The sequence below is a fragment of the Selaginella moellendorffii genome, unplaced genomic scaffold (assembly GCF_000143415.4).
Source record: "Selaginella moellendorffii unplaced genomic scaffold, v1.0 SELMOscaffold_8, whole genome shotgun sequence".
Taxonomy (NCBI): domain Eukaryota; kingdom Viridiplantae; phylum Streptophyta; class Lycopodiopsida; order Selaginellales; family Selaginellaceae; genus Selaginella; species Selaginella moellendorffii.
Genome location: NW_003314269.1, coordinates 1218641 through 1239037, shown reverse-complemented (window position 1 = coordinate 1239037; position 20397 = coordinate 1218641). Strand labels below are relative to the sequence as shown.

The 20397-nt window shown below is 48.4% G+C and overlaps 8 protein-coding genes and 1 long non-coding RNA gene across 11 annotated transcripts; 2 read left to right on the top strand and 7 right to left on the bottom strand.

Moving 5' to 3' along the window:
• Positions 1-729: 729 nt before the first annotated feature.
• LOC9631817 (myb-related protein 308) lies at positions 730-2142 on the top strand (the record flags this gene model as incomplete). Its single annotated transcript, XM_002967242.2, has 3 exons — positions 730-1266; positions 1367-1496; positions 1575-2142. Coding segments are annotated over exons 1-3 (831 nt in total), but the record flags the coding sequence as incomplete, so codon positions are not given.
• A 1-nt stretch (position 2143) lies between these two features.
• On the bottom strand, positions 2144-3822 carry LOC112345368. Of its 2 annotated transcripts, XR_002992019.1 has the most exons (7): positions 3673-3822; positions 3559-3625; positions 3444-3504; positions 3244-3375; positions 3084-3191; positions 2757-3001; positions 2144-2619 (listed from the first exon to the last, which is right to left on the bottom strand). It is a non-coding gene; the product is annotated as an uncharacterized LOC112345368 (long non-coding RNA). The 2 variants fall into 2 exon arrangements; XR_002992018.1 differs by having other exon boundaries at positions 3444-3625.
• Positions 3823-3904: 82 nt separating this feature from the next.
• On the bottom strand, positions 3905-6263 carry LOC9635012 (threonine dehydratase biosynthetic, chloroplastic). The gene is made up of 9 exons (XM_002966883.2): positions 5853-6263; positions 5623-5802; positions 5300-5569; positions 5031-5237; positions 4713-4961; positions 4592-4662; positions 4426-4543; positions 4236-4370; positions 3905-4175 (listed from the first exon to the last, which is right to left on the bottom strand). Exons 1-9 carry the CDS (start codon positions 6246-6248, stop codon positions 4032-4034), a joined length of 1770 nt encoding a protein of 589 aa, XP_002966929.2. The 5' UTR covers positions 6249-6263; the 3' UTR covers positions 3905-4031.
• A 33-nt stretch (positions 6264-6296) lies between these two features.
• Positions 6297-8367, bottom strand: LOC112345365 (sprT-like domain-containing protein Spartan). Its single transcript, XM_024671937.1, has 8 exons — positions 8104-8367; positions 7882-8037; positions 7750-7816; positions 7629-7691; positions 7511-7572; positions 7383-7426; positions 6542-7330; positions 6297-6451 (listed from the first exon to the last, which is right to left on the bottom strand). The coding sequence occupies exons 1-8, from the start codon at positions 8274-8276 to the stop codon at positions 6330-6332; spliced, it is 1476 nt and encodes a 491-aa protein (XP_024527705.1). The 5' UTR covers positions 8277-8367; the 3' UTR covers positions 6297-6329.
• An 81-nt stretch (positions 8368-8448) lies between these two features.
• LOC9635011 (DUF21 domain-containing protein At1g55930, chloroplastic) lies at positions 8449-11586 on the bottom strand. Its single transcript, XM_002966882.2, has 14 exons — positions 10940-11586; positions 10763-10860; positions 10609-10702; positions 10477-10554; positions 10311-10414; positions 10168-10249; positions 9976-10115; positions 9847-9925; positions 9732-9795; positions 9593-9684; positions 9480-9545; positions 9299-9415; positions 9075-9248; positions 8449-9015 (listed from the first exon to the last, which is right to left on the bottom strand). The coding sequence occupies exons 1-14, from the start codon at positions 11477-11479 to the stop codon at positions 8470-8472; spliced, it is 2274 nt and encodes a 757-aa protein (XP_002966928.2). The 5' UTR covers positions 11480-11586; the 3' UTR covers positions 8449-8469.
• Positions 11587-11594: 8 nt separating this feature from the next.
• On the bottom strand, positions 11595-13273 carry LOC9631816. Of its 2 annotated transcripts, XM_002966881.2 has the most exons (5): positions 12961-13273; positions 12873-12910; positions 12529-12814; positions 12178-12464; positions 11595-12113 (listed from the first exon to the last, which is right to left on the bottom strand). In XM_002966881.2, exons 1-5 carry the CDS (start codon positions 13261-13263, stop codon positions 11672-11674), a joined length of 1356 nt encoding a protein of 451 aa, XP_002966927.1. In that variant the 5' UTR covers positions 13264-13273; the 3' UTR covers positions 11595-11671. The 2 variants fall into 2 exon arrangements, with proteins under 2 accessions (XP_002966927.1, XP_024527706.1); XM_024671938.1 differs by having other exon boundaries at positions 12529-12891.
• Positions 13274-13589: 316 nt separating this feature from the next.
• Positions 13590-16334, top strand: LOC9635010 (calcium-dependent protein kinase 28). The gene is made up of 13 exons (XM_002967240.2): positions 13590-14186; positions 14254-14384; positions 14448-14489; positions 14550-14661; positions 14713-14791; positions 14846-15015; positions 15078-15204; positions 15266-15381; positions 15441-15548; positions 15602-15664; positions 15719-15892; positions 15944-16114; positions 16165-16334. Exons 1-13 carry the CDS (start codon positions 13893-13895, stop codon positions 16207-16209), a joined length of 1632 nt encoding a protein of 543 aa, XP_002967286.1. The 5' UTR covers positions 13590-13892; the 3' UTR covers positions 16210-16334.
• On the bottom strand, positions 16309-17225 carry LOC9635009 (probable pectinesterase 15). Its single transcript, XM_024671797.1, has 4 exons — positions 17205-17225; positions 16881-17087; positions 16572-16822; positions 16309-16514 (listed from the first exon to the last, which is right to left on the bottom strand). The coding sequence occupies exons 1-4, from the start codon at positions 17223-17225 to the stop codon at positions 16373-16375; spliced, it is 621 nt and encodes a 206-aa protein (XP_024527565.1). The 3' UTR covers positions 16309-16372.
• Positions 17226-17750: 525 nt separating this feature from the next.
• LOC9635008 (endoglucanase 25) lies at positions 17751-20295 on the bottom strand. Its single transcript, XM_024671934.1, has 6 exons — positions 19622-20295; positions 19255-19553; positions 18741-19190; positions 18517-18652; positions 18284-18456; positions 17751-18227 (listed from the first exon to the last, which is right to left on the bottom strand). Exons 1-6 carry the CDS (start codon positions 19980-19982, stop codon positions 17826-17828), a joined length of 1821 nt encoding a protein of 606 aa, XP_024527702.1. The 5' UTR covers positions 19983-20295; the 3' UTR covers positions 17751-17825.
• Positions 20296-20397: the final 102 nt, after the last annotated feature.

Genomic DNA, 20397 nt, shown 5'->3' with positions numbered 1-20397 from the left:
GCGTATGTGAAATGATGCGTGCACGCCATGCATGGCATCATCAGCAGCCCATGATGCCATCTCAAAGGCGTGGGGTCTCTTCACTCTCTTTTCTCCTCCATTTTAGCACCACACCACACAATCTAAAAGCTATGCTGCCATTCATTCTTTCCCCCATGCCCATGCCCACCACCTTTTCTCTCTCTCGTACGGTACTGGGGGCATCTTGTCGCATATACCCCCACGCGGACGGTGCACGCTTTTATAATTTCACCATGGCCCACGTTGGCTCCAGTTATTATATGCGCGAATGCAAACAAACAATTAAGCTTCTCCAGTTTTGATCAATCTATGTGTATTCTAGAACATCCTATTCTTCTTGTAGCATCTTCGCAACGAATCTCCTGCTCGCCCCCGCAATTGCCTTGCTTGTAATCAAAGGGGCCGGTGTTTACATCAATCGCTTGGATCTGTCATGCTCAGCCGACACATTTTTCTTCTTCTTCTTCTTCTTCTTCTTCTTTTTCGCGAGCTTGTCATCGAGAACTCCAGAGAGGAATAAGCCCACACTACTTATAGATGGAATAATCCACCTTCGAGTAGTGTGTGCCAATCCTTCCTTTCGTCTCGTCTCTGTCAACGTCGCGCTGGAGCGGAAAAACTATATGCACAAGAGAGAATGATCGTCGAGAGTGATTATCTACGCAACGAAAGAGAGAGAGAGGAAAAGAAAATGCTGCTTACCCGGTTAAATAGCTCGCGGATCAATCAATCAGCAAAGAGATGATCGCCTTTAATGGAGTATGTATATAAATCCGGTGGTCTCGTGTTCTTCCTTTAGGCATTTTTCCTGGCACTCGGGTAATATCCCCCTCCTCCCCCGCTCTCCACGAATCAACCCATTCCTCCTCCATGCTCTTTCTCTCTGACTCGAGCCTTGCTAGATTCAATGCCGCTGCTGCTGCTGCTGTCCGTTTGCGTCATTTAATCTTCTGCGAGAAGACAGAAGACGAATATTAAAAAAGTATCGTCGATCGCGAGCAAGCAATTCTTTCTCTCCCAGTCTCTCAAAGTACGAAAGACTCGAACAATTCATAGTAGAATTCATCACTCCACCTCTTCCCTCTCTTCTAGTTCTTCCCCTCTATCTAGCCATGGGAAGGCAGCCATGCTGTGAGAAAGTAGGACTTAAAAAGGGGCCATGGACTGCAGAGGAGGACAGGAAGCTCATACACTACATCACCAGCCATGGACACGGATGCTGGCGTGCAGTTCCTAAGCTAGCTGGTAAGCAAAGAAGGCATTGCCAAGAGAAAAAGGAACAAAACCTTACCTCTTTGTAGCTGAATTGATCGATCTCTCATCTCTCACTCGACGAAATTCGCAGGACTCCTACGCTGCGGAAAGAGCTGCCGCTTGCGGTGGACGAATTATCTCCGCCCCGATCTCAAACGCGGTGTTCTCACGGAGCAAGAGGAGCAGATGATCATCGATCTGCACGCTGTCATGGGAAACAGGTACCATCTATCAGGAGAAATCCAAAAACGAGCTTTGAAAAGCATAGTCACCGGTTGGCATGAAATTTTGTGTCTCAGGTGGTCTCGCATTGCGGCACAGCTCCCCGGCCGGACGGACAACGAGATAAAAAACTACTGGAACACCAGGATCAAGAAGAAGCTCCGGCAGATGGGGATCGATCCAATGACTCATCAGGCCATCAGCAGCAGCACCGCCAGCGGCCTGAGCTGCGTCACCGAGGAGGCGTCGCAGGCCGCGTCGCCATCCTCGTCCACACCTGCGACCATCCAATTCACCAGCAGTCAGCAAGCGCAGGAGAACTTAGCGGAGACCATGATGAACCTGCTCGTCCAGGAGATGCCAGGCGCTGACACCTCCGCTCACGAGTATCTGGTCGTGCCACCCTCCTCGTCCGCTTCCTCTTCTTCTTCCTCCGGGAGTTCCTGGCAGCAACTGGCAATGCTCATGCCTCCCCCTCGCTTCCCGCAGCCAGAGGCCGCAGCACAGCTCCCGTGCTGTCTCCAAAAGCAGGAGACGGACTCCAGCGAGCAGCAGCAGCAATCCACGAGTACAACTGTTGCATGCGTGAAGCGGGAAGTCTCATCGTCGCCGTCCCTGTGGGAGATCATCAACGGCCCCAGCAGCTTCCTCGACGACGAGTCGGCCTGCTCGCCGAGTTACTTCCAGCAATGGAGCCACTCTGCGGCTCTTGGTGCTGCTCAGCACCCCGTGACCGTCGCCAATGCCTCAAGTTCACATGATCCCTGGCGTTCGCACCCAGCCTTTGTTGAAAGCCAGCACCAGCCTCAAGAGGAAGGCGTCCGCTACCCACACTCTTGCCAAGAGGAGCTCCAGAGGCTGGCTGCCATCCTCGATGACATGTAAAACCGCTTCTAATTCCACCACCACTTGAATTTTTTTTTTCTGTCTTTCTTTTCTCGTCCCCGCTGCACGGCTCAGTTCGATGCTGTTTCTGTCCACAGTCGGTCGTCGATTCTGTCACCAGGCGTCGTCTTACGCACACGCCCCTGACTTGAAAGTTTGAATCTTCGACAGTGTACCCGTTGTACAATAGTCCGTGAGAGGATCACCTTGAATAACGAAGCAGTAAAGCTCTCCCACCTGCGGTACAAAAAGTTCTGTTATTTACTCGCCTGGAGAATGGAGTTAACGAAAAACTTTGCTGCCAGCCTTGAAAGGAAAAGCGGTGATAAATACAAATTCACAAGTACCCAGCTCGACAGCATAAAAACCGGTACCTGATAACGTGAGTAAAATGCATGCGCTGCTCCGTGTTATGTGGACATCATGAGCTAAAAAAGCTTCTTTCTTGCACTCGACTTGGAACCAGTTCAACGGCGCAGCGCTTAAAAACTCCTGCTCGTTTCCTGACCATCACGTTGGCAGAGTCAAGCCAAAAGAGTAGGAAAAAAATTCACAGGAGCAAGTCTACTTGCGGGCTGCAGTGAAAAAAGAAAAAAAATTGCCGAAGTTACAATCCAACCTGGTGTATGTAAACATGGTTAACGACTTCTTTTGGTATAATAGCTCATCAGGCAGAGGTAAAGAAGACGTAGGATGCTTACCAAATGGCAAGGATCATCTTTGACACAGAGTCAAGTCCCGCGGCCTGGAGCTCTTGCTCTTTATGCTCACGCTGAGGCAATGGCAACAGAAAACCAAGAGACAAACACCTGGAACAACAAAATAGAAAATTCAGTTCTGCAAAACATTAGCTTTAATCACTTCTGTTTTTCTTGTTCCAGGACGGGATCGGCAAAATTCCGGCTTAGCCTGTGAGAAATGAATTTTTGATTTGACGAGCAACCCACTGGCGAATCCTCCTTTACAGTGGGGTCGCAGTGCGGAAGAATCGAACTGTGAAAAGAAATAAAACTCGTGCATAGCATGAAAAAAAAGGGGGAAGAATTCTCATTCTCACTTACATGCAGGTAGAATAATAATCATAAGATTTTTCCAGTTTCCTTACGAGCATCAACTCGGCAACTATTCACTTGAACGTGGTGATAGCCTAAAGAAAATACTTACAACAATACTTACTTCGTCCTACTTCATGTACCAGCAACCTCCAACTGGGTTCAAACGAATCTCCATTGCGACTGTTCCCCTGAATCAAAACGAGATCAAGAAAGAAAATTTGCGACTAGAGCTTACCTGATTCAGTCAAGATCCTCTCTCGCTCCCATCGCGATCATCCTCAAAGCGAGACACCATGCATTTCCGAAGAGACTGGAAACTTCTCCACTTCGTTCTGAGCTTGCGCCACAGCGAATTGTCCTGCTCGATCTGCTACACTCTCGACCGCCAAACCCTAGCAAACCCTAAACCACACATTGGCGGGAAAGAGTTTAAATGGGATTTTCGATTCAAACAAACGCGAAGATCATTTGAGAGGAGAAACGAAGTTTTTCTTTAGTTCGATCAAGCAAGACGCTGGAAGCACACACAACACCCAACAATTGCCTGAAGTTCACGAAAACATTTACTGTGAACACAAAAACCTTGGAGCCATCTCATGTGGACATCATGAGCTGAAAAGCTTCGTTTTTGCACTCGTCTTGGAACTCGTAGCCCAATTCTACGGCACAGCGCTTGAACTCTTGCTCGTCTTCCGGAGGGACCTGGATGCCGATCAAAACGTTGGCCCCAACTTGGCCCTGCAAGGCGGCGCAGCGTCAAACCCACAAAAGCACGAGCAAACCAAAGATCAAGCTCACCTGCGCCCTGTAATGGAAGAGACTGATGTTCCAGCGTGGTGTAAACGTGTCCAGAAATTTTCTCAGCGCCCCGGGCCTCTCTGGAAATATAAATCGGTACAAGAGCTCGTCCTTGAGAATGGCGCGGCCACCGATCTACAAAACAAGAGTAACTGTATAGAAAGATCACATCTGTGAAGAGGATGCTTACCAAATGCCGGAGATGATCCTTGACAAGGTCATTCGAAGTCATGTCAATTACCATAAGACCGGCCTCTTTCAATCGCCGTTTCAAAGCCTGAAGCTCTTGCTCCTTGTGAACACTCACGCTGAGACAATGCTTGTTAGTGGCAGCCGCGAGATTGAGAGACACATACCTGCAGAGGACAAGGGCTGTTCGCGAATCAGAATAGCGATATCGAAACTCAGTGATGTTCACAGGCCCGACCTGCAAAACGATATTAGCATCAATCAAACATAGGAAATTGAAAGACTCACTTCTTCAACGAGTCTCTTGAACGATCCAGGTATTTCCGCCATGATAATCGCAAGAACAGCCTCCTTAGAAGCACCGACGTCGGCAAGCTCCGTTACAATCCTTAGCCTGTCAAAGTTCATGTTTGCACCACTAGTAACAGCAACCACTGCTTCCTTTTTCAAACCATAGTAGTTACAGTACGCCTTGGCACCAGCAATTGCCAAAGCTCCCGCAGGTTCTAGAATGCTTCTCTTCTCTTCAAACATGTCCTAAAAACCAACGATTTCCATATGTTTTCTTAGTTAGAGTTGGACTCGCAAGCATGCGATACAGCTTACCTTGATAGCAGCACAAATGGCATCACGGCTCACAAGGACAATGCCATCCACGTATTCCCTGCAAAGCCTGAATGTCTCTTCTCCAACGAGCTTTACGGCGACACCATCTGCAAAAATCCCACAGTGATCTAGCTGCACCCGAGTTCCGTGGTGGAGGGACAATGCCATGGCGTTGGCATCCGTGGGCTCAACTCCAATTATTTGAACCTGGACAGAAAGCAAAAGTTAGAACACGAACAAATAGTAGCTAAGACTGCAAATCGACTTACTTCAGGTCTTATGCGTTTCATATAGGCCGCTATACCAGCTATAAGTCCCCCTCCTCCAACTGGAACGAAAACTGCATGGAGCGGCCCTTGGTGTTGTCTAACGATCTCCATGCCGACAGTTCCCTGGCCAGCAATTATCTCTGGATTATCGAAGGGTGGAATAAAAATCCGTCCTTCCTCCAGGCTCCGTTGCTTTGCATACGCTTGAGCTTCATCGTATGAATCACCGACGAGTACAACGGTGGCACCGAGACGCTTGACTGATTGCCACTGCAACTCACAATAACGCTGTTCGATTATCTCTGAAAAAGAAAGGATCTTACCTTGATTTCTGGTGTTGTGACAGGCATCGCTATGACCGCATCGCAACCAAGCCTTTGAGCGGACAGTGCAACTCCTTGCGCGTGGTTTCCCGCGGAAGAGCAGATCACTCCCTTGTCAAGTTGCTCTTTTGTGAGCTGGACCATCATATTGTACGCCCCTCGCAGCTTGAAAGAAAAAACCTGACGATCCAAAGTGAGTCTACCATGGAAAAGTTTTGCAAGAACTCTACCGGCTGGAGATCCTCTCGCTTGAGCAAAACCTGGACACCAAGCTTTTCGCTCAGCTTCACCGCCGGCTCCAGTGGCGACTCGATCGCCACATCATACACATTAGCCGTCAAGATCTTCGTCAAGTAGGCCATGGAATCCCTCTCGCTAGATCCACCAAGCCTCGTCTTCTCCGAAATCCCACCTAGAAATCCAGCTTCGTACTGCAGCGACTCCGCCGACGCCCTGATCACCGCATTGGAATGCTCCTGCTCGATCCGCGGCCATGTAGCTACACTCCCATTGCTGCTACGATCCGCACAGCAATTGATCAGAATCGCGCGCCCCCGCGCTGATCGCGAAATCCGGCCGGACGGGCAGCGCGGCGCGAGCTGGAACGCCGGCGCCGTGGCCGCCATAGCTACCTGCGAACCAAACCCTCGCTAGAAGAAACCTAGCCCAACCAATGGCGCGAAAGAAGCTTTCATATAGAAAAGTATTTACAAAGCTCTACCATTTAAACAAAGGTCGATGTGAGTGTTAAACTTCGCATTGTCCTCCGGCTTGGTGGTGTCAAACGAAAACACTTGCGAGCAAATTGGACAGAAAGTCGATAGTGTCACTGTGACAAAACACAAGAACAAAGGAAGACCACGAAGAACAAGAAGATCAATCCAAGAAGAAAGAATAGAACCAATCGAGAGCTTCATACCTGGTGCTTTGCTCTCCACGGTCCTCCTCTCCCTCTCCAGCTGAGCCTTCTTCTTCCTCTCGCGATCCCTCCTCCTCTCGTAGACTTTGAGCGGCGCCACTACCAGAGCTCGCGAGTGATCTCCTTGCTCGGGATCCAAGTCGATCAAACTCGTCCCTGGATCATCTCTATAGCCGTGTGACGGTTCCCCTCTCTCCATGCGTCCCTGGAAAACCACTAGACTCCCTGGCGAGACGATCTCCCGGCTAGTTTCTAGTTTTAGATCCACCATCTCCATGTCACCTTGGTAAACTTCCAGTTCTAGACCCCCTGAAGAGACCCTGTCCCTGCAAGCTTCCAGTTCTAGACCCCCGGAAGAGATCCTGTCTTGATACACCGTCTCATCGGCTTGATTCGAATTGCTTCGAGCATGCATTCCCGGATCGACCATCTCGTGTGTAGATTGTTTACTCGATCCGGTCTGGTGTAACTTCTCGGATATCCTTGCGTTTTCTAGCAGCCTCCTTTCTCGCCTCCTGTCGATAAGACGCTCCTCCTCTTCTTCTGGTTCCGAGGCACACCAGTTTTTCCAGCCGATTATCACGTCAGGCATCGGTTTTCCCGCGGTCTGAACATTCTGAAGTATCCTAGTGTCTTTAGGAACCAAGCTTGCTTTCCGGAGCTTTCCTTTCTTCTCCAGGCCCCGGCTTTTCCCGAAAAACGAATCCAGTCGGGGAATTTTGAAGCTTACGTGTTTATCAACGCTGTTATTCGTGCGTTTGAATGACTCCGTTGGTGGTTCCTTGACATCTACACAAGAAAAAACAGGAATTTAAACATTCCTTCACAAGTTTATAGATACCTTTCGTGAGAAGATCACTGCTTTCACCGCTTTTCTTCGTCTTGCTACAATCAACGAAAGAAGTTTTAGATTCTTACTTCACAGAAAAACGAAGAGAGAAAAAGCAAAGAAAAAAAAATATGCCTGACATGACACGAGCGCTGACAGTAGCATCCGGAAGAAATTCTTGAACGTCCTCGCACTCTCGAGACTGCAAATCGCAACAATAGAATTAGAAAACTTTCTGTGAAAGATAATGGTGTTCACCTCCGAGCAGCTCCCCTCCAAGAAAGAATGTTGGAGACGAATACCATAGCCATCCTCGGGCCTCTAAAAAACACATTTTTTTAGCAGAGTCAAGCAAGAGAAAGAGACAAAGTATCACCACCTCTTCATCTTGAAGCTGAGATTCTTTGATCTGGTCCACTTTCATCCTAAACAAATCCCCGTGATCACTGTATCAAAGAAAAGAAAAAAGCGAGGAATCACAAAGAGAAGCTAGAAGGCAGTGGCAACATACTTGTGATTCGCGTTCTCTTTAGTGACGAACAAATGCGCGTGGATCATTTCGTGGAGCAGCGTCGATTTCACCTCGCCCAAGCTTCGCGATTTTAGAATCGGCTCCGACAGCCGAATCTGGCACCTTCCTGGACCGTAGAAGCACTCTCCAGCTTCGCTGGAACGAACCGAGACTTAGGGTTTATGCTCGAGAAGAAGAAGGAAGGAAGACAAACCATCGCACCTTGTTCTCCGGGAGCTCCATTCGACGCTACACCCTGCAAGCTCGCTCGCGAAGTAGAGATCATTGTAGTGACCGAAGAGCCTGTGTACATCCGGCCGCGAATACGCAATTTTCCCCGCTCCCAGCGCTTTGGCGCCCGATCGCGGTGGCAATCGCTGTGATTTCTTCGTCATCGCGTGGAATCCAGCCCTGCGCGCAGACGCCCTACGTTACATTCTTTCCCCGCAAGAGGAAAACCGAGCGCCAAAACCCACACACACAAAACAACTCACATCAATGGCGTGTCCAGCCACAGCCGTCGGATATCTCAAACCACAGCCGTCAGATCACCAAACGAATACCACGAACGGGAATGAGAAGCCTTCATTAAAAACTGTCCTTAGTATCACCCGATTTTTCGTTCTTCACGGATTTCCTCGAGCTTAGCATCGTTCTCTCGGCCTCTTTTTTTCGCTGGATCTCGAGCTTTCTCTGCCTGGTGAGCTCGGCAGTGGCTTCCAGCGCTTGCTTCCTTCGTCTCTGCCGCCTTCGATCGATATATCTCTCCATCGCGTTTGAAGGCTCCAGTTCCTCGATATCAGTCTCGTTCTCGTTCTCGCCATCTCTGCTCGTCACTGTCCATTCCACGGCCTCGATCACGTCCGAGGAAACCACCTCGATCGCGTTGTTGGTCCCGTTCTCCTCCGATTCCGAGTCCTCGGTGCTGCAAAGCTCGTTGTCTCCCTTGGCGCAAGGAACCGTCTTGCCGTCCCAGATTATGGCAACCTTGTCCGAGTCATTCGCCTCGCACTGCTCCTCCCAGGCACGCCTCACGAAACGAGGCAGCGGACGAGCTACGTCTTCGTTGGACTTCGATGAATCCAGTACCTCAAAGCGCGTCGCACCAACTTTCCTAGCGTTGCCAGCTAAAATCTGGTGCAAAAAACAGTCTTCAATGAATCTTCTCCAGCAGTGCCCATAGAAAACCATACCTCGAGTTTGTAAGTTTGAAACTTTTCTTTTTTTTCTTCCTGGTTTTCTGTTTCCCCCTCTTGGTTTTCTTCCGAGTCTTGCTTTCGTAGAACCACTTTAACGCTCTCTCCTGTGCGTGGAATGTAGCCGAATGCTTCACAGACGAATCCAGAGACGGTTTCATAGTGGTGCTCCTGGAGAAAACCACGTAAAAATCTGTCACGCTGAACAAAAGAGTACTGACCTCCGGGAATTTCACTTGCAAAGCCTCGGACAGATCCTCGATTGATGTATTAGCATCAACATCAAATACACCTTCAGCTCTTTGGACTACATAGCCGGTCTTTCGTCGTATCTCTTCCTATCGTCATAAAAAGACCATTTATAAGCTTCAGAAAACATCAGCAATAAGAACAAAGCAAAACCTTGGAATCGTTTTCGTCAAAAATTTCTCCAACAATCTCCTCAACAACATCTTCCAGTGTTACAATCTGCAATAGAAGTGTATTATACTCCCGAAAAGAACTATGAAACGTACCCCAACGGTGCCACCATACTCGTTCAGCACAATAGCCATATGTACTTTTCTAATACGAAATTCTCTCAGTAAATTCCATACGGACATGGAATCTGTAATAATCGTTTGCTCACAAATACGCATCAAAGCAAGAGCTTACCGGGAACAAAATAAGCTGGCCTATGAGCAACCCTTGCCACCGTGATTTTCTGCAACAGCTCCGACTGCATATCGCTCGTATTAGCAATCGCAAGATAAGTGTTAAAAGTACAAACCTGCTCTACATAGTCAAGCATATCCATAGCATAAGCTATTCCTACAATGTTATCAACACGACGTTCAAACACGGGAACCCTGTAAGCAATCAGTTTCAGAACATTATCTCTGTTTCAAGGTGGAAGTACCTTGAGTACTGGTGCTTCACCCAGAAATTTCGGAATTCCATCAAGGTCGCACCCCCGTCAATGGCCACAACGTCGACTAAGGGAGTCATTACCTCCCGAACGTATGTATCTTTAATGTCCAAGACATTTTCTATCATATCCTGCATAGTAATTTTTCAGTACTGTGTCCAAAGGCCATGATGTAAATTAGACCTGTTCTTCCTCTTCAATAGCGCCGCTCAACTCTGCCCCTCGCAGCATAAGTTTAAGCTCTTCCTCTGTAACAAACGGCTCGCTGCGAAAAGAAAAGAAATTCAGTACAAAAACAGCACCTCGCCACAGATTATCAAACTTACCCACTGCTTTTGAGGCCAAAAAATTTCAGCATCGCTGTGGAAAGAATGGTGACTATCCGTCCCACTGGATACAGAACCACTGACAACCATGCCACAGGACGGACCTACAAATAAAACGATGAAAGTCGATTATGTTTTTCTTCCACCAAAACTTACAATCACTTACTACAAAACGGGCGACTTCAGTGGCATTATGCACAGCTATACTCTTTGGAGCAATCTCCGTAAGTAGTAGCACAACCACCTGCAAAGTTTTGAGTGTATATCAAAACCACGAACGAGTAATGCTACCACGCACCGTCATAACTCCAGTGGCTGCAGTGACTCCGGCTTCACCGAATAGCGCCGTGGCAGCATCAGTTACGAGGGCCGTCGCAGCGATGTTTGCGATTCTAAAACGCACATAAAAAATTTCAGTCGAGAGAAAAGAGAGAAGAAATGAGAAAACTCACGTAGTGCCAATCAAAATGGTCGTGAGGAACCGCGTCACGTCCTGGCGCAGCAGCTGGAACACGCCTCCCTCACTCTCCTTCTCAGCCAATTCCCTGACCTATAGACATCTTAACGAGGCCTCACCTATTCAGTTTGAGAGTTATACTGTGAGAGAGTAATGACAAGGATGGCATTACCTTCCAGGGCCACAGCGTCGTGATCGCCGTCTCGGACATGGAGAAGAACGCCGACAGTCCGAGGAGAACCGATAGCAGAAGTCCTTGTTCCTTGAGCATGCCCAAAACTTGCAAGATCTTGGGCCAGGCACCCTGTAGAAGAGCTCTCGACTTTCCTGCCAGATCCACCGCCGTGACTGCTCCATAAGCTGGACTCGCCTTGCCGTTCCATACCATCCATAAGATCCCGCTGCATAGCAGAAAAGTTCTACCGTGACAAAACCACGCCTGGAGCTGGTCAATCTGGACGTCTCTCTCTAGAGGCAGCGGCTGAGAACGATTGGGAATCCCTTTCCCTGGATCGGCAGACGAAGAACAAGCTGTTGCCTGTAACCCTCCGCGCCTACGATGGCTATGGCAGCACTCACGGCTTCGCAGCTCCGCGACGAGCAGCTTCGCATGGCGCAGACCCGGCCGGGCAGTCCTCCTCGCCGGCAAGAGCGCGTAAGTCCTGCTGCAAGAGAGCGTCGCTGTGGGAAGAACACCACCAGATGCACACATCCCGTCCCTGGCGCTGGCAAAATATGCGGCAAAATCTCACCACGAGCGATTCAGAGAGCTCATCCTCGACGAATCGCAGCTCCCATCGCCCGCGAGCACAAGCGCATTTCCCAGAAACCCTACAAAGCCCTTGAGCATATTCGCACTATCTTCTAGAGCATATTCTTTGATCCTCGTGACTGTAAAGTTCACTTATATCTGTACGGACGCAGCTATCAACTGGAGGAGATGGTTGCCCGACTCGTTTATCGTTTCCAAGCACGCCTCCCAGAACCAAAGATCCACAGCCAACACTGACGAGAAGAGGATGAGCGCTAGCGTTTCGTATCGATTGAGCGGCCAGTTTGTGATCTTCGTAAGAGTTGCTAGAGAGAACACGTTGTCATTCTTCTCGGAGCTTGATCTTCTCGCCGTAGATTGGATCGACCAGGCAGTCTGCCACTTTAATCTCTGTGGAAAGAAGCCCAAGCTTCGCAGGCGAGAATCCATGTCGGGGAGATGTCCACTGCCGTAGAAGATGGCTATCTTCTCGCAGCCTTCGGCTATGGCAGCTTCCAGCTCTCTCATCGCAACGCTGTTCCTTTCACCGATTATCACCGAGTCCTTGAGCAACGAGAACGCTCCTTCTGTTAAGCTGTTCCAGGAAATCCTCTTTGTCAAGCGAAAAAACGAAAACGAGAACTTGTTCTCAAGCTTACTCGGTGGATAGCTGCTTTGCGAGGAAGAGTTTTGTTGCCGCTGCAAGCTCCAAGTTGAACAAGGCCTTCATTTCTGGAGAGCTTGAGAGAGGTGCGTCTGGTGGAGCACAGACTCCCTCGATCACGAATAGTCCCAGCAGCGGCATTGGAAAGACTCGAGAAGCCCACAAAAGCTTCCCTCGCCATTGATCCAAGTCGGTTCGCGCGAGAGCAGCTGCCGAGAGAGCAGCCGTCGAGATCTTTGTCATTTCAGTTGCAAATCCAAAGAGGCTCTCTCCTTTCCTACGCTGGAAAAAAAAAAGGAAGGCCAAACTAGAGTTTAGTTCTCCAGAAAATCAAATTTTTAAGCACCTGGAGATCTTGGAAAGTTTCAAAGTCGAGGTCTGCATGGTACCAGTTATCATTTTGGTAGTCCATGCATTCCAGCTGAAAATCCAAGCTGAGAACTTGAGCCATGAGACGCTGGATCGCGCCAACGAAACTAAAGCTCCGATTTTTCCTACTATTCTTGCCTTGTGACTTGCGATTTGGAGGCTTCCATCTTCCACGGCCTTTCCAGTTCTTTCCTTTCTCCGCTACCATCTCATATAGAACCGCGTCGTAAGCATCCAATTCATTTTGGAGAGCACGAAAATACCTGGAACGAAAAAAATTGAGACCAATGTCACTAGCGCTGCTAGAGTTCCAGCGCTTACTCTTTATCAGCAATGTGTACTGCTGCCACGAGATCAATCTGAAAAGTGAATCAAATTCACGAGAAAAAACTCAAGCAATCGCTCTTACCTGGACTTGAGGCTGGAACAGTGACCACATATTCTTCTTGGGCGCAGCATAGCTCACAATCGCTGTCTGAAGCTCCGCGCCTTGATCCCCCTTGTCCAAGAAGCGAGTGAAATCGCTGATGGAATCCAGCCTCGCGGACGAAGAGCCGGGCAATTCACCTGGCAACGCACCGCTCCAATCGCCATACGCAAGCGCGGCGGCCACATTGATCCTCGCAATCCTCCTCTTCCCTCCTCCAGCTCGGCGGCATCGATTCGTCGATGAAGAGAAGACGGCGCACGGAGGATATTGCGTTGCCGCCATGCCTGGCAAAATGCCAGGAGCCCTAGAAAAATCTTGGCTCCGTACCATATTTGTACGAAAAGAATCTAGAAATGCGATCGTCCTACTAAGATTCCTGGAGATATTCTATCCAAAGATTGAAGGAAGTCAGTCACGCAATTTAATAGCACGAGAGATAGTCAAGAAGTGTCCGTGATTGTGATCAATAGATGTGCTTTGATCGATTATACTATGGAGTTGGGGGTGGTAAATATTTGGAGCTTGAGGTGAAAACGTCACAGGGGAAAGTTTCACCTCGCCCGTCACGCCCGTCACGCGGAGTGTCGATGAGTTATCTCTTTTACCTTGTTCTTCTCCCCATACACTGGAGCGTTTTCTTCGGTTTCACTCGCTCCAGCCAGCGCCTTATAGCGCTTCGCTTCTCCAGGTCAGCTCTTTCGATCCGGGCAATCGAAATTCGATCACCGCGCGTCTCGATCGCTAGGGTCGGGCCGCGAAGAATTCGGAGGATTTCACTCGGAATTCCAGCGCATTGCGTAGGATCTCGGGGTCTCCAGCGATATTTCGGCCAATGCTTCCGCGAGAAATCCCCTCGCCGGCGTTGTAGCCGGCTCCTGTCCATGGCGCGGCGATGCTAGATTGCTGCTAGGATGGGGATCTGTTTCTCTGCTGATCGATCCGAGAAGGCGGAGAAGGAGAAGAACAAGAAGCACGGGGATCACGCTGCTAAAGACCAAGTCAAGACCAAGGAGCAGCGCTCAAAGAACCAGTCGGCTCATGTGGTTCCTCTTGGAAAGAGGACCAATTTCGGGTATGGGAGGGATTTCCAGGCCAAGTACAAGCTCGGCAAGCTCCTGGGCCACGGGCAATTCGGCTACACTTATGCCGCTACAAAGATTGGATCAGGGGAGAATGTCGCTGTGAAACGCATCGAGAAGAAGAAGGTTTGATCTATCGATTGGAAGTTTTTCTATGCTTGTCTAGACCAATGTTTTCGTGCGGTTTTTCCAGATGCTACTCCCAATTTCTGTGGAGGATGTTAGGCGGGAAGTGAGGATCTTACAGCTTCTAAGCGGCCACGAGAACGTTGTACAGTTCTATGCGTCATTTGAGGATGACGACTACGTCTACATCGTTATGGAGTGAGTTTAGACCCCGTCCTGGAAACAGGCTCTTGTGTGTCGAGGCTAAGATTTGCTGAACAGGTTGTGCGAGGGTGGCGAGCTTTTGGATCGGATCTTGTCCAAGTATGATCGATCTCTTAGAAACTTTGTGTTGTTCTGAGACACTGTGTGTATTGTCATCAGGAAAAATGGCTGCTACTCGGAGAAAGATGCCGCGGAGCTTGTGAGGCAAATGCTCAAAGTCGTTGCTCGTTGCCACCTTCACGGCGTTGTTCACCGGGACTTGAAGCCAGAGGTACTGCATCTCACGAAAGGTTTGTAGTGCTAATGCTGTACCAGTTTGCAGAATTTCTTGTTCAAATCGCAGAGGGACAACACACCGCTCAAGGCAACAGATTTTGGCTTGTCAGACTTTATCAGACCTGGTAATGTTGCTTGTACAGAGCCTTCGTTTGTGGTTGACAGCTCCGAACATACAGGGAGGAGATTCCATGATATTGTTGGAAGCGCGTATTACGTTGCCCCCGAAGTTCTCAAGAGGAAGTCTGGGCCGGAGTCCGACGTCTGGAGCATCGGGGTTATTACCTACATTCTGTTATGCGGCAAACGGCCGTTCTGGGATAAGACAGAGGCTGGAATATTTAACGAGGTTCGTTTCGTGGGTAAACGTGTTGTCTGTATAATTCTTCTTATGTCGTCTTGTAAGTACAGGTGCTGAAGAAGAAACCGCAGTTTCAAAATAAGCCTTGGCCGTCTATAAGTGCCAATGCCAAGGATTTCGTGAAACGCTTGCTCGTGAAGGATCCACGGGCGAGGCCGACTGCCGCTCAAGCACTATGTAAGCAAGTGGAGTTTAGTTATAGTTCACTCGGACCTTCTTTTTTTGTTCTCTTTTGCAGCTCATCCATGGGTCAGAGAGGGCGGGTGTGCACCTGATTTCCCACTGGACATCATTGTTCTCTCTAACATGAGAGAGTTTGTCAAGTTCAGTCGATTAAAGCAATTTGCTTTTCGGGTAAGTGTATCACGCTGTTTTGTCAAACTGCAATTTCCATTCTGATTTTTATTGTCTAGGCTCTGGCTACAACCTTAGAACCGGAAGAAATTCACAATCTTCGTGACCAATTCAACATCATTGACGTTGATGGGAGTGGCACAATCACTCTAGAAGAAATACGACAGGTTATATCCGGCATTTTCTAATGTTGAGCTTGAGTTCTGTGCTGGTTAGCTAGGCACTCTTGAAGGACCGTCCATGGACGTTGAAAGAATCAAAAGTATTAGAAATCCTCCAAGCTGTAAGTCTACTACTTACGTTCTGGCGCAGCTAGATTGACGATGCATGCCCGCAGATGGACGCCAATATGGACGGATTCATAGACTTCGACGAGTTTGTTGCTGCCACGCTCCATGTTCGTCAACTCGAGGAGCTGGATTCTGAAAAGTGGCAGCTGCGGACAAAGTGCGCGTTTGACAAGTTCGACAAAGACGGTGACGGATTCATATCTCCAGACGAGATCAAAGAGGTACAGGAAAACCATATTATTTCGAGTTTAGAAACATTTCTCGCTGTGCAGTACACAGGGCTCAAAGGATCGCTAGATACACTGCTGGACGAAGCTGATACTGATGGCGATGGCCGGATCAGCTTGCGTGAGTTCCAGAAGCTCTTGAGGCAAGCAAGCCTTGGCTCCCGCACCAATCACCACCACATCCAACCTCATCTCAAGCATCCCAGGCTTCTAGAGGTACTCTTGTTTTTTTCACCCCTCAGTTTTTCCATATTTGATGTCTCCAGATGCACGCTCCGAGTCCTAAGATAAGCGAAGAGTCATCACAGTAAGATATTTGATGGAAACAAAGACTCTGACGAGGTAACGAGACAAACTAAACTAGACTAGAGAAGCGTAGGAGCTGAAAACTTCAGATTTGCGAAAATAAAGAAAAGAAAATCCCTATTACACTTGATAAAAAAGCTTTTGGATGAAACGTAGGAACAAGAACCATCACAGCCACTCCGATCCGTCTATAAAATCCGTGCTTGCGTAAAATTCAGCAACGTCTGGCTTTATCGTTCTGGTCCAGTTTGCGCGTTTCAACGAATGAGCACCGGGACCGTAATTTTGATACTCCACGAAAAAGGCAGTGCTGTAAGAGAGCGATAAAAAAAAGTTAGTAAACAGGTGTGAAGTTACTATAATTTACCTGTTGGATGGGCCGTAAGAATCAGTCCAGTGAGTCCAGCCAACGGGATCTACCACTGCCTCCATGTAACAATTGCTAAAAACCACAAATGCGTTGCTCCCCCAAGGTCGGCCCAGCGTCATCTTTCCAGTCCCACCAAGATAGCAATTGTGGAAGGAGTACCCAGAAGTGAAATTAGTGAGCGCGGCTTTTCCTTGTGCCGTCAAGGATCCACTGGTTGTGGCATTGACATTCGAGATGAGATTACATCTCTGTGCGAGGGGAGAAGAGAGTTGTAGTGTAGGAACTGAAAGACAAAGTTTTCCTTACCTCGTAGAGTGACCTTCCAAGGCCAAATATGAAATCGATGTTCCCCTCGATGTATGTGTTCTTGAAGTAGTGCCTCCCACGATCGTCGTAGAGGGTGTCCTGGCTTGACAGGATGAAGCAATCAGAAATCCTTGCAAAATCGCCACTTAATTTCAAGGCCACGGCTTGCATGTCATGGGCTCCTGGATTTGCGAATGGTGCATCGTTCTACCAAAACATCAAACCAAAAATTATAAAAGAGGAAACTATAGAAATGACTTACTTGGAAGGTGATGTATTGAGCAATAAAATATCTAGAAAATACTTCAAAAGTTGCACTTTTACCAGTTCCATTAGCTGATCCATGATTTGCATTATAAACAATCACAGTATCAAATATATACTTGGTTTGGCCTTGCAATGTGATATAATCTTTAAATTTTGGTATTGTGATCTTTTCACTGCATTCCAGAAACAAAAAAAAATCAGAAAACATAATATAATGACAAATATTACGTACCGGTAGACACCTGGCTCAACCAAAATCACAAATCGATTTGATGCATTATAAGGAATCCAATCGATTGCAGAGCTAATATTTTGGAAGGTATAAGCACGCATTGGACTGTTAGCATCAGAAGTATAATTTGGATCAACAAAAATATAAATTGGATGATTGTCAGCATTTATCACGGATTGATGTCTCTCGTCGCAGACAATGCATGGAACGAAGATCAAACTCAACACAAGAACAGTTGCAGCTAACTTAAACATTTTGACTTTTGACAAATATTGAACTATATTTTCTGATTTATATAAAACGATAATAAACCATATATAATATAATTTTTTTACGGTTCACAATATTTTTAATGCTACAGCAGCTAGAAATAGTGTTTGATGCTAGATATATTATTAATGCGAACTAAAATATTAGTTCAATCGAAAAAATGAAATATATAAAATCTATGGAGTCCATGGAGGGGAGGGTGGTGGTGGAGCTGGAAACATAGGAGGTATCGCAGAAAATATCGTCATTGCATCAATACCAGCGTCGTCTTTGCCAGAGAGTGCGATCAAAGCTGCGACTAAACCCGCATTTCCAGCGATGGTCGGCTCCGTGAAGTTGTAGTTCCCTCTCTTGTCTTGGAACCTGTCCTTGGGATCGGGGCCCCCGACTAGAGCGCCATCGATAACATTGGGATTGGGCTGCTTGCTATCCCTCCACTTGAATCCAGACACATCGCAAGCAGTCTTGCGATTCTTGGGAACCGATGCTGCTCGGTGGTGGACGTACTTGGGATACTTGTTGCCGAATCCCACAACGTAGCTCATATGCCGTGGGTTCTTCCCGAGAATGTAGTCCATCTGGATAGGAAACTAGTTATAACTCGAAGGAAAACTGGGAAACTATCGATGCTTGCCTGAGACTTTGCAAATTCGCGTAGCTTGTCAGCCTTGTAGAGCTGCGGACCGCATGACCAGCCAGGAATGTCCGCCGCCAGTAAGTAGTCACTGTAAAGCGTCGCTAGGAATGCAGCATTGACGGAGTATTGCAATGGTGCCGGGCCGCCTCTGTTGAAGAGCACGAGTCCTCCTGGAAAATGCGAGTTATGGAACTGATTATATAGATTCTTTTCTGTTTGCTGGGATGTACCTGGCGTCTTTGGAAATATTTTATACACTGGCAAGTACGAGCACATAACGATGTCTGTCTGATTGTGAAAGCTCTTAAGGACGGTTTCATATGGATATCCAGGACCCTGGAGCATCCTTAGTCTGGTTAGCAACACCTGTACATTCCGGAGTTTTGTATTTCAAGTCGACTTGCTCAAAAAGAACAAAAACAGACCAAAACGAAAAAAACTAGAGTGTACATACCTGAGCACCGATAAGTTTGTTGTCCCAATTGAAAACTCCATAAAACTGGCTGTTGCTGTATGCCCCGGCATGCCGTCCTATTCCATAAGTTGTCACAAGTTGGAGGTAGCTGATATTTCCCGTTGCGTAGTACAGCCAAGCTCCACCCCACAAATACTCGTCGTAGTATCCACTCGAGTTGTAAAATCCCGCTGCATCAGGCACGCTTGCACTGTAGCGACCGCGTCGATCCCTGGACATCTTGAACAAGATGTCCGCACCGTGAACCAGCTTCTGGGAGTAAGCACTGTTTCCTTTAAAAACTATAGATGCCGCGGCCAAGGCGGCTGCCATTTCCGCAGCCAAGTCTGATGCCGTGCCAGTCTGCATCGATGGCCGCGGGTAGTCCATGTCCTCTGGCCTCTCCCAGCAGAAATGATCATCAGGAGAATCCCCACGTCCCTTGCCTACCTGGTCAGAAAAAGAAAAGAAAAACACTTTTCTCTTGACAGCTCTTTCAACTTAACAACCATACCTGAGCATAGATCGAATTCACGCTTGGCGCAGAGGCATTAAACGTCTTGAGCAGATAGTCAGTCCCCCATTTAATCAAGTCTTTAACGTGACCGAGCTCGCCCACCGCCTCATACTTGCTACTGTACTCAATCACGCTCCAACTTAGCAGCGTCATAGCGAACGCCTGTGGAAAGTGGAACTTGATATTGTCGCCGGCGTCGTAGTATCCTCCAACCAAATCGGCCTGGTTGTCCGATCCATCCTTAAGACCCGAGTCACCTCGGTACGAGATGTTGTTCCCATGCGGGAGTTTCCCAGCTGGAAGAAGAAAACAACTTCAAACTTCCTCCTCCTAGAAAGCCAAAAGAAGAAAAGGGTATACTCACATTTTTGGGCGTTGAAAAACTTGAGAGCTTTGTGTAGAGCGATCGTGTAGTTGTCCGGAGGGGACGAATGGCGGTGGTGCCTGGGAGCTGTCTTGACGATGAGAACCGTGAATCCGGCGATGAATCCCACCGCGAGGATGGCGTAGACGATCCCGAGGAAGAGCTTCTGGCTACAAACGATGCATCCCAGATCGATCGTTTTCTTCCTTTTCTTCTCCCCGGCCCCGAGAAGCCAGCTCTGCTGCGTCTCCTCCAGCTTCTGCAAGGCCGCCCTGTCCAAATCCATGCTCCTGTTGCTCTGATCCTCCTCGTTCACGGAAGGATCCAGCTCCAGGGGGCCGCCCCATGAATTATGGTACATGGCGATCGATCGATCGCGGCGCTGACCAGAAATTGGCGTGCCCGGCCGGCAATCGACGCAATGCGGCTAGAATCTTGCCAAGAAAGTGTGGCGGCGGCGATTCTTGCGACCTGTAACGCACGCTTTGCCCGATCGAAATATCTCCAGCAAGACGCTGGACGATCTTGGAAAGAAGTCAAGGAATGCCGCTCAGCTTACCGAAATTTCTTGCAATCGCAGAGCGTCGACGCCAGCCCAGCCCAGCTCGGCGCCTCCGCCATAGCTGGCTGTGACGAGCACCGGTCAGAATTGGGAACACGCGGAAAGAAGAAGCTTCTTCTCTCCGGCGAAAAAACAAATAAACCCCTCACTCATACTTGACGTGCTGCCCGCCAGCTCAGGGCGCCTCCACCCAACCACGATGTGCCACGTGTTT

Coding starts and splice junctions, on each gene's coding strand:
- LOC9635012 (XM_002966883.2), bottom strand. CDS start 6,248: ATGGCGGCCACGGCGCCGGCGTTCCAGCTCGCGCCGCGCTGCCCGTCC. Junction 5,570..5,622: donor TCACAACACCAGAAATCAAG/GTAAGATCCTTT, acceptor TGTGAGTTGCAG/TGGCAATCAGTCAAGCGTCT. Junction 5,238..5,299: donor TGAAACGCATAAGACCTGAA/GTAAGTCGATTT, acceptor CTTTCTGTCCAG/GTTCAAATAATTGGAGTTGA.
- LOC112345365 (XM_024671937.1), bottom strand. CDS start 8,276: ATGACGAAGAAATCACAGCGATTGCCACCGCGATCGGGCGCCAAAGCG. Junction 7,817..7,881: donor AAAGAGAACGCGAATCACAA/GTATGTTGCCAC, acceptor TCTTTGATACAG/TGATCACGGGGATTTGTTTA. Junction 7,331..7,382: donor CAGTGATCTTCTCACGAAAG/GTATCTATAAAC, acceptor TTTCTTGTGTAG/ATGTCAAGGAACCACCAACG.
- LOC9635011 (XM_002966882.2), bottom strand. CDS start 11,479: ATGTGTGCATCTGGTGGTGTTCTTCCCACAGCGACGCTCTCTTGCAGC. Junction 10,703..10,762: donor ACCATTTTGATTGGCACTAC/GTGAGTTTTCTC, acceptor TGTGCGTTTTAG/AATCGCAAACATCGCTGCGA. Junction 9,416..9,479: donor TTGACGAAAACGATTCCAAG/GTTTTGCTTTGT, acceptor TTATGACGATAG/GAAGAGATACGACGAAAGAC.
- LOC9631816 (XM_024671938.1), bottom strand. CDS start 13,263: ATGGCGGCAACGCAATATCCTCCGTGCGCCGTCTTCTCTTCATCGACG. Junction 12,465..12,528: donor AAACTTTCCAAGATCTCCAG/GTGCTTAAAAAT, acceptor TTTTTTTTCCAG/CGTAGGAAAGGAGAGAGCCT. Junction 12,114..12,177: donor GCAAAGCAGCTATCCACCGA/GTAAGCTTGAGA, acceptor TTCCTGGAACAG/CTTAACAGAAGGAGCGTTCT.
- LOC9635010 (XM_002967240.2), top strand. CDS start 13,893: ATGGGGATCTGTTTCTCTGCTGATCGATCCGAGAAGGCGGAGAAGGAG. Junction 14,662..14,712: donor ACCGGGACTTGAAGCCAGAG/GTACTGCATCTC, acceptor ACCAGTTTGCAG/AATTTCTTGTTCAAATCGCA. Junction 15,549..15,601: donor CTCTAGAAGAAATACGACAG/GTTATATCCGGC, acceptor CTGGTTAGCTAG/GCACTCTTGAAGGACCGTCC.
- LOC9635009 (XM_024671797.1), bottom strand. CDS start 17,225: ATGGATCAGCTAATGGAACTG. Junction 16,823..16,880: donor TTGGAAGGTCACTCTACGAG/GTAAGGAAAACT, acceptor CCCCTCGCACAG/AGATGTAATCTCATCTCGAA. Junction 16,515..16,571: donor TCTTACGGCCCATCCAACAG/GTAAATTATAGT, acceptor GCTCTCTTACAG/CACTGCCTTTTTCGTGGAGT.
- LOC9635008 (XM_024671934.1), bottom strand. CDS start 19,982: ATGTACCATAATTCATGGGGCGGCCCCCTGGAGCTGGATCCTTCCGTG. Junction 18,457..18,516: donor AATATTTCCAAAGACGCCAG/GTACATCCCAGC, acceptor CGCATTTTCCAG/GAGGACTCGTGCTCTTCAAC. Junction 18,228..18,283: donor GCGAATTTGCAAAGTCTCAG/GCAAGCATCGAT, acceptor TTTCCTATCCAG/ATGGACTACATTCTCGGGAA.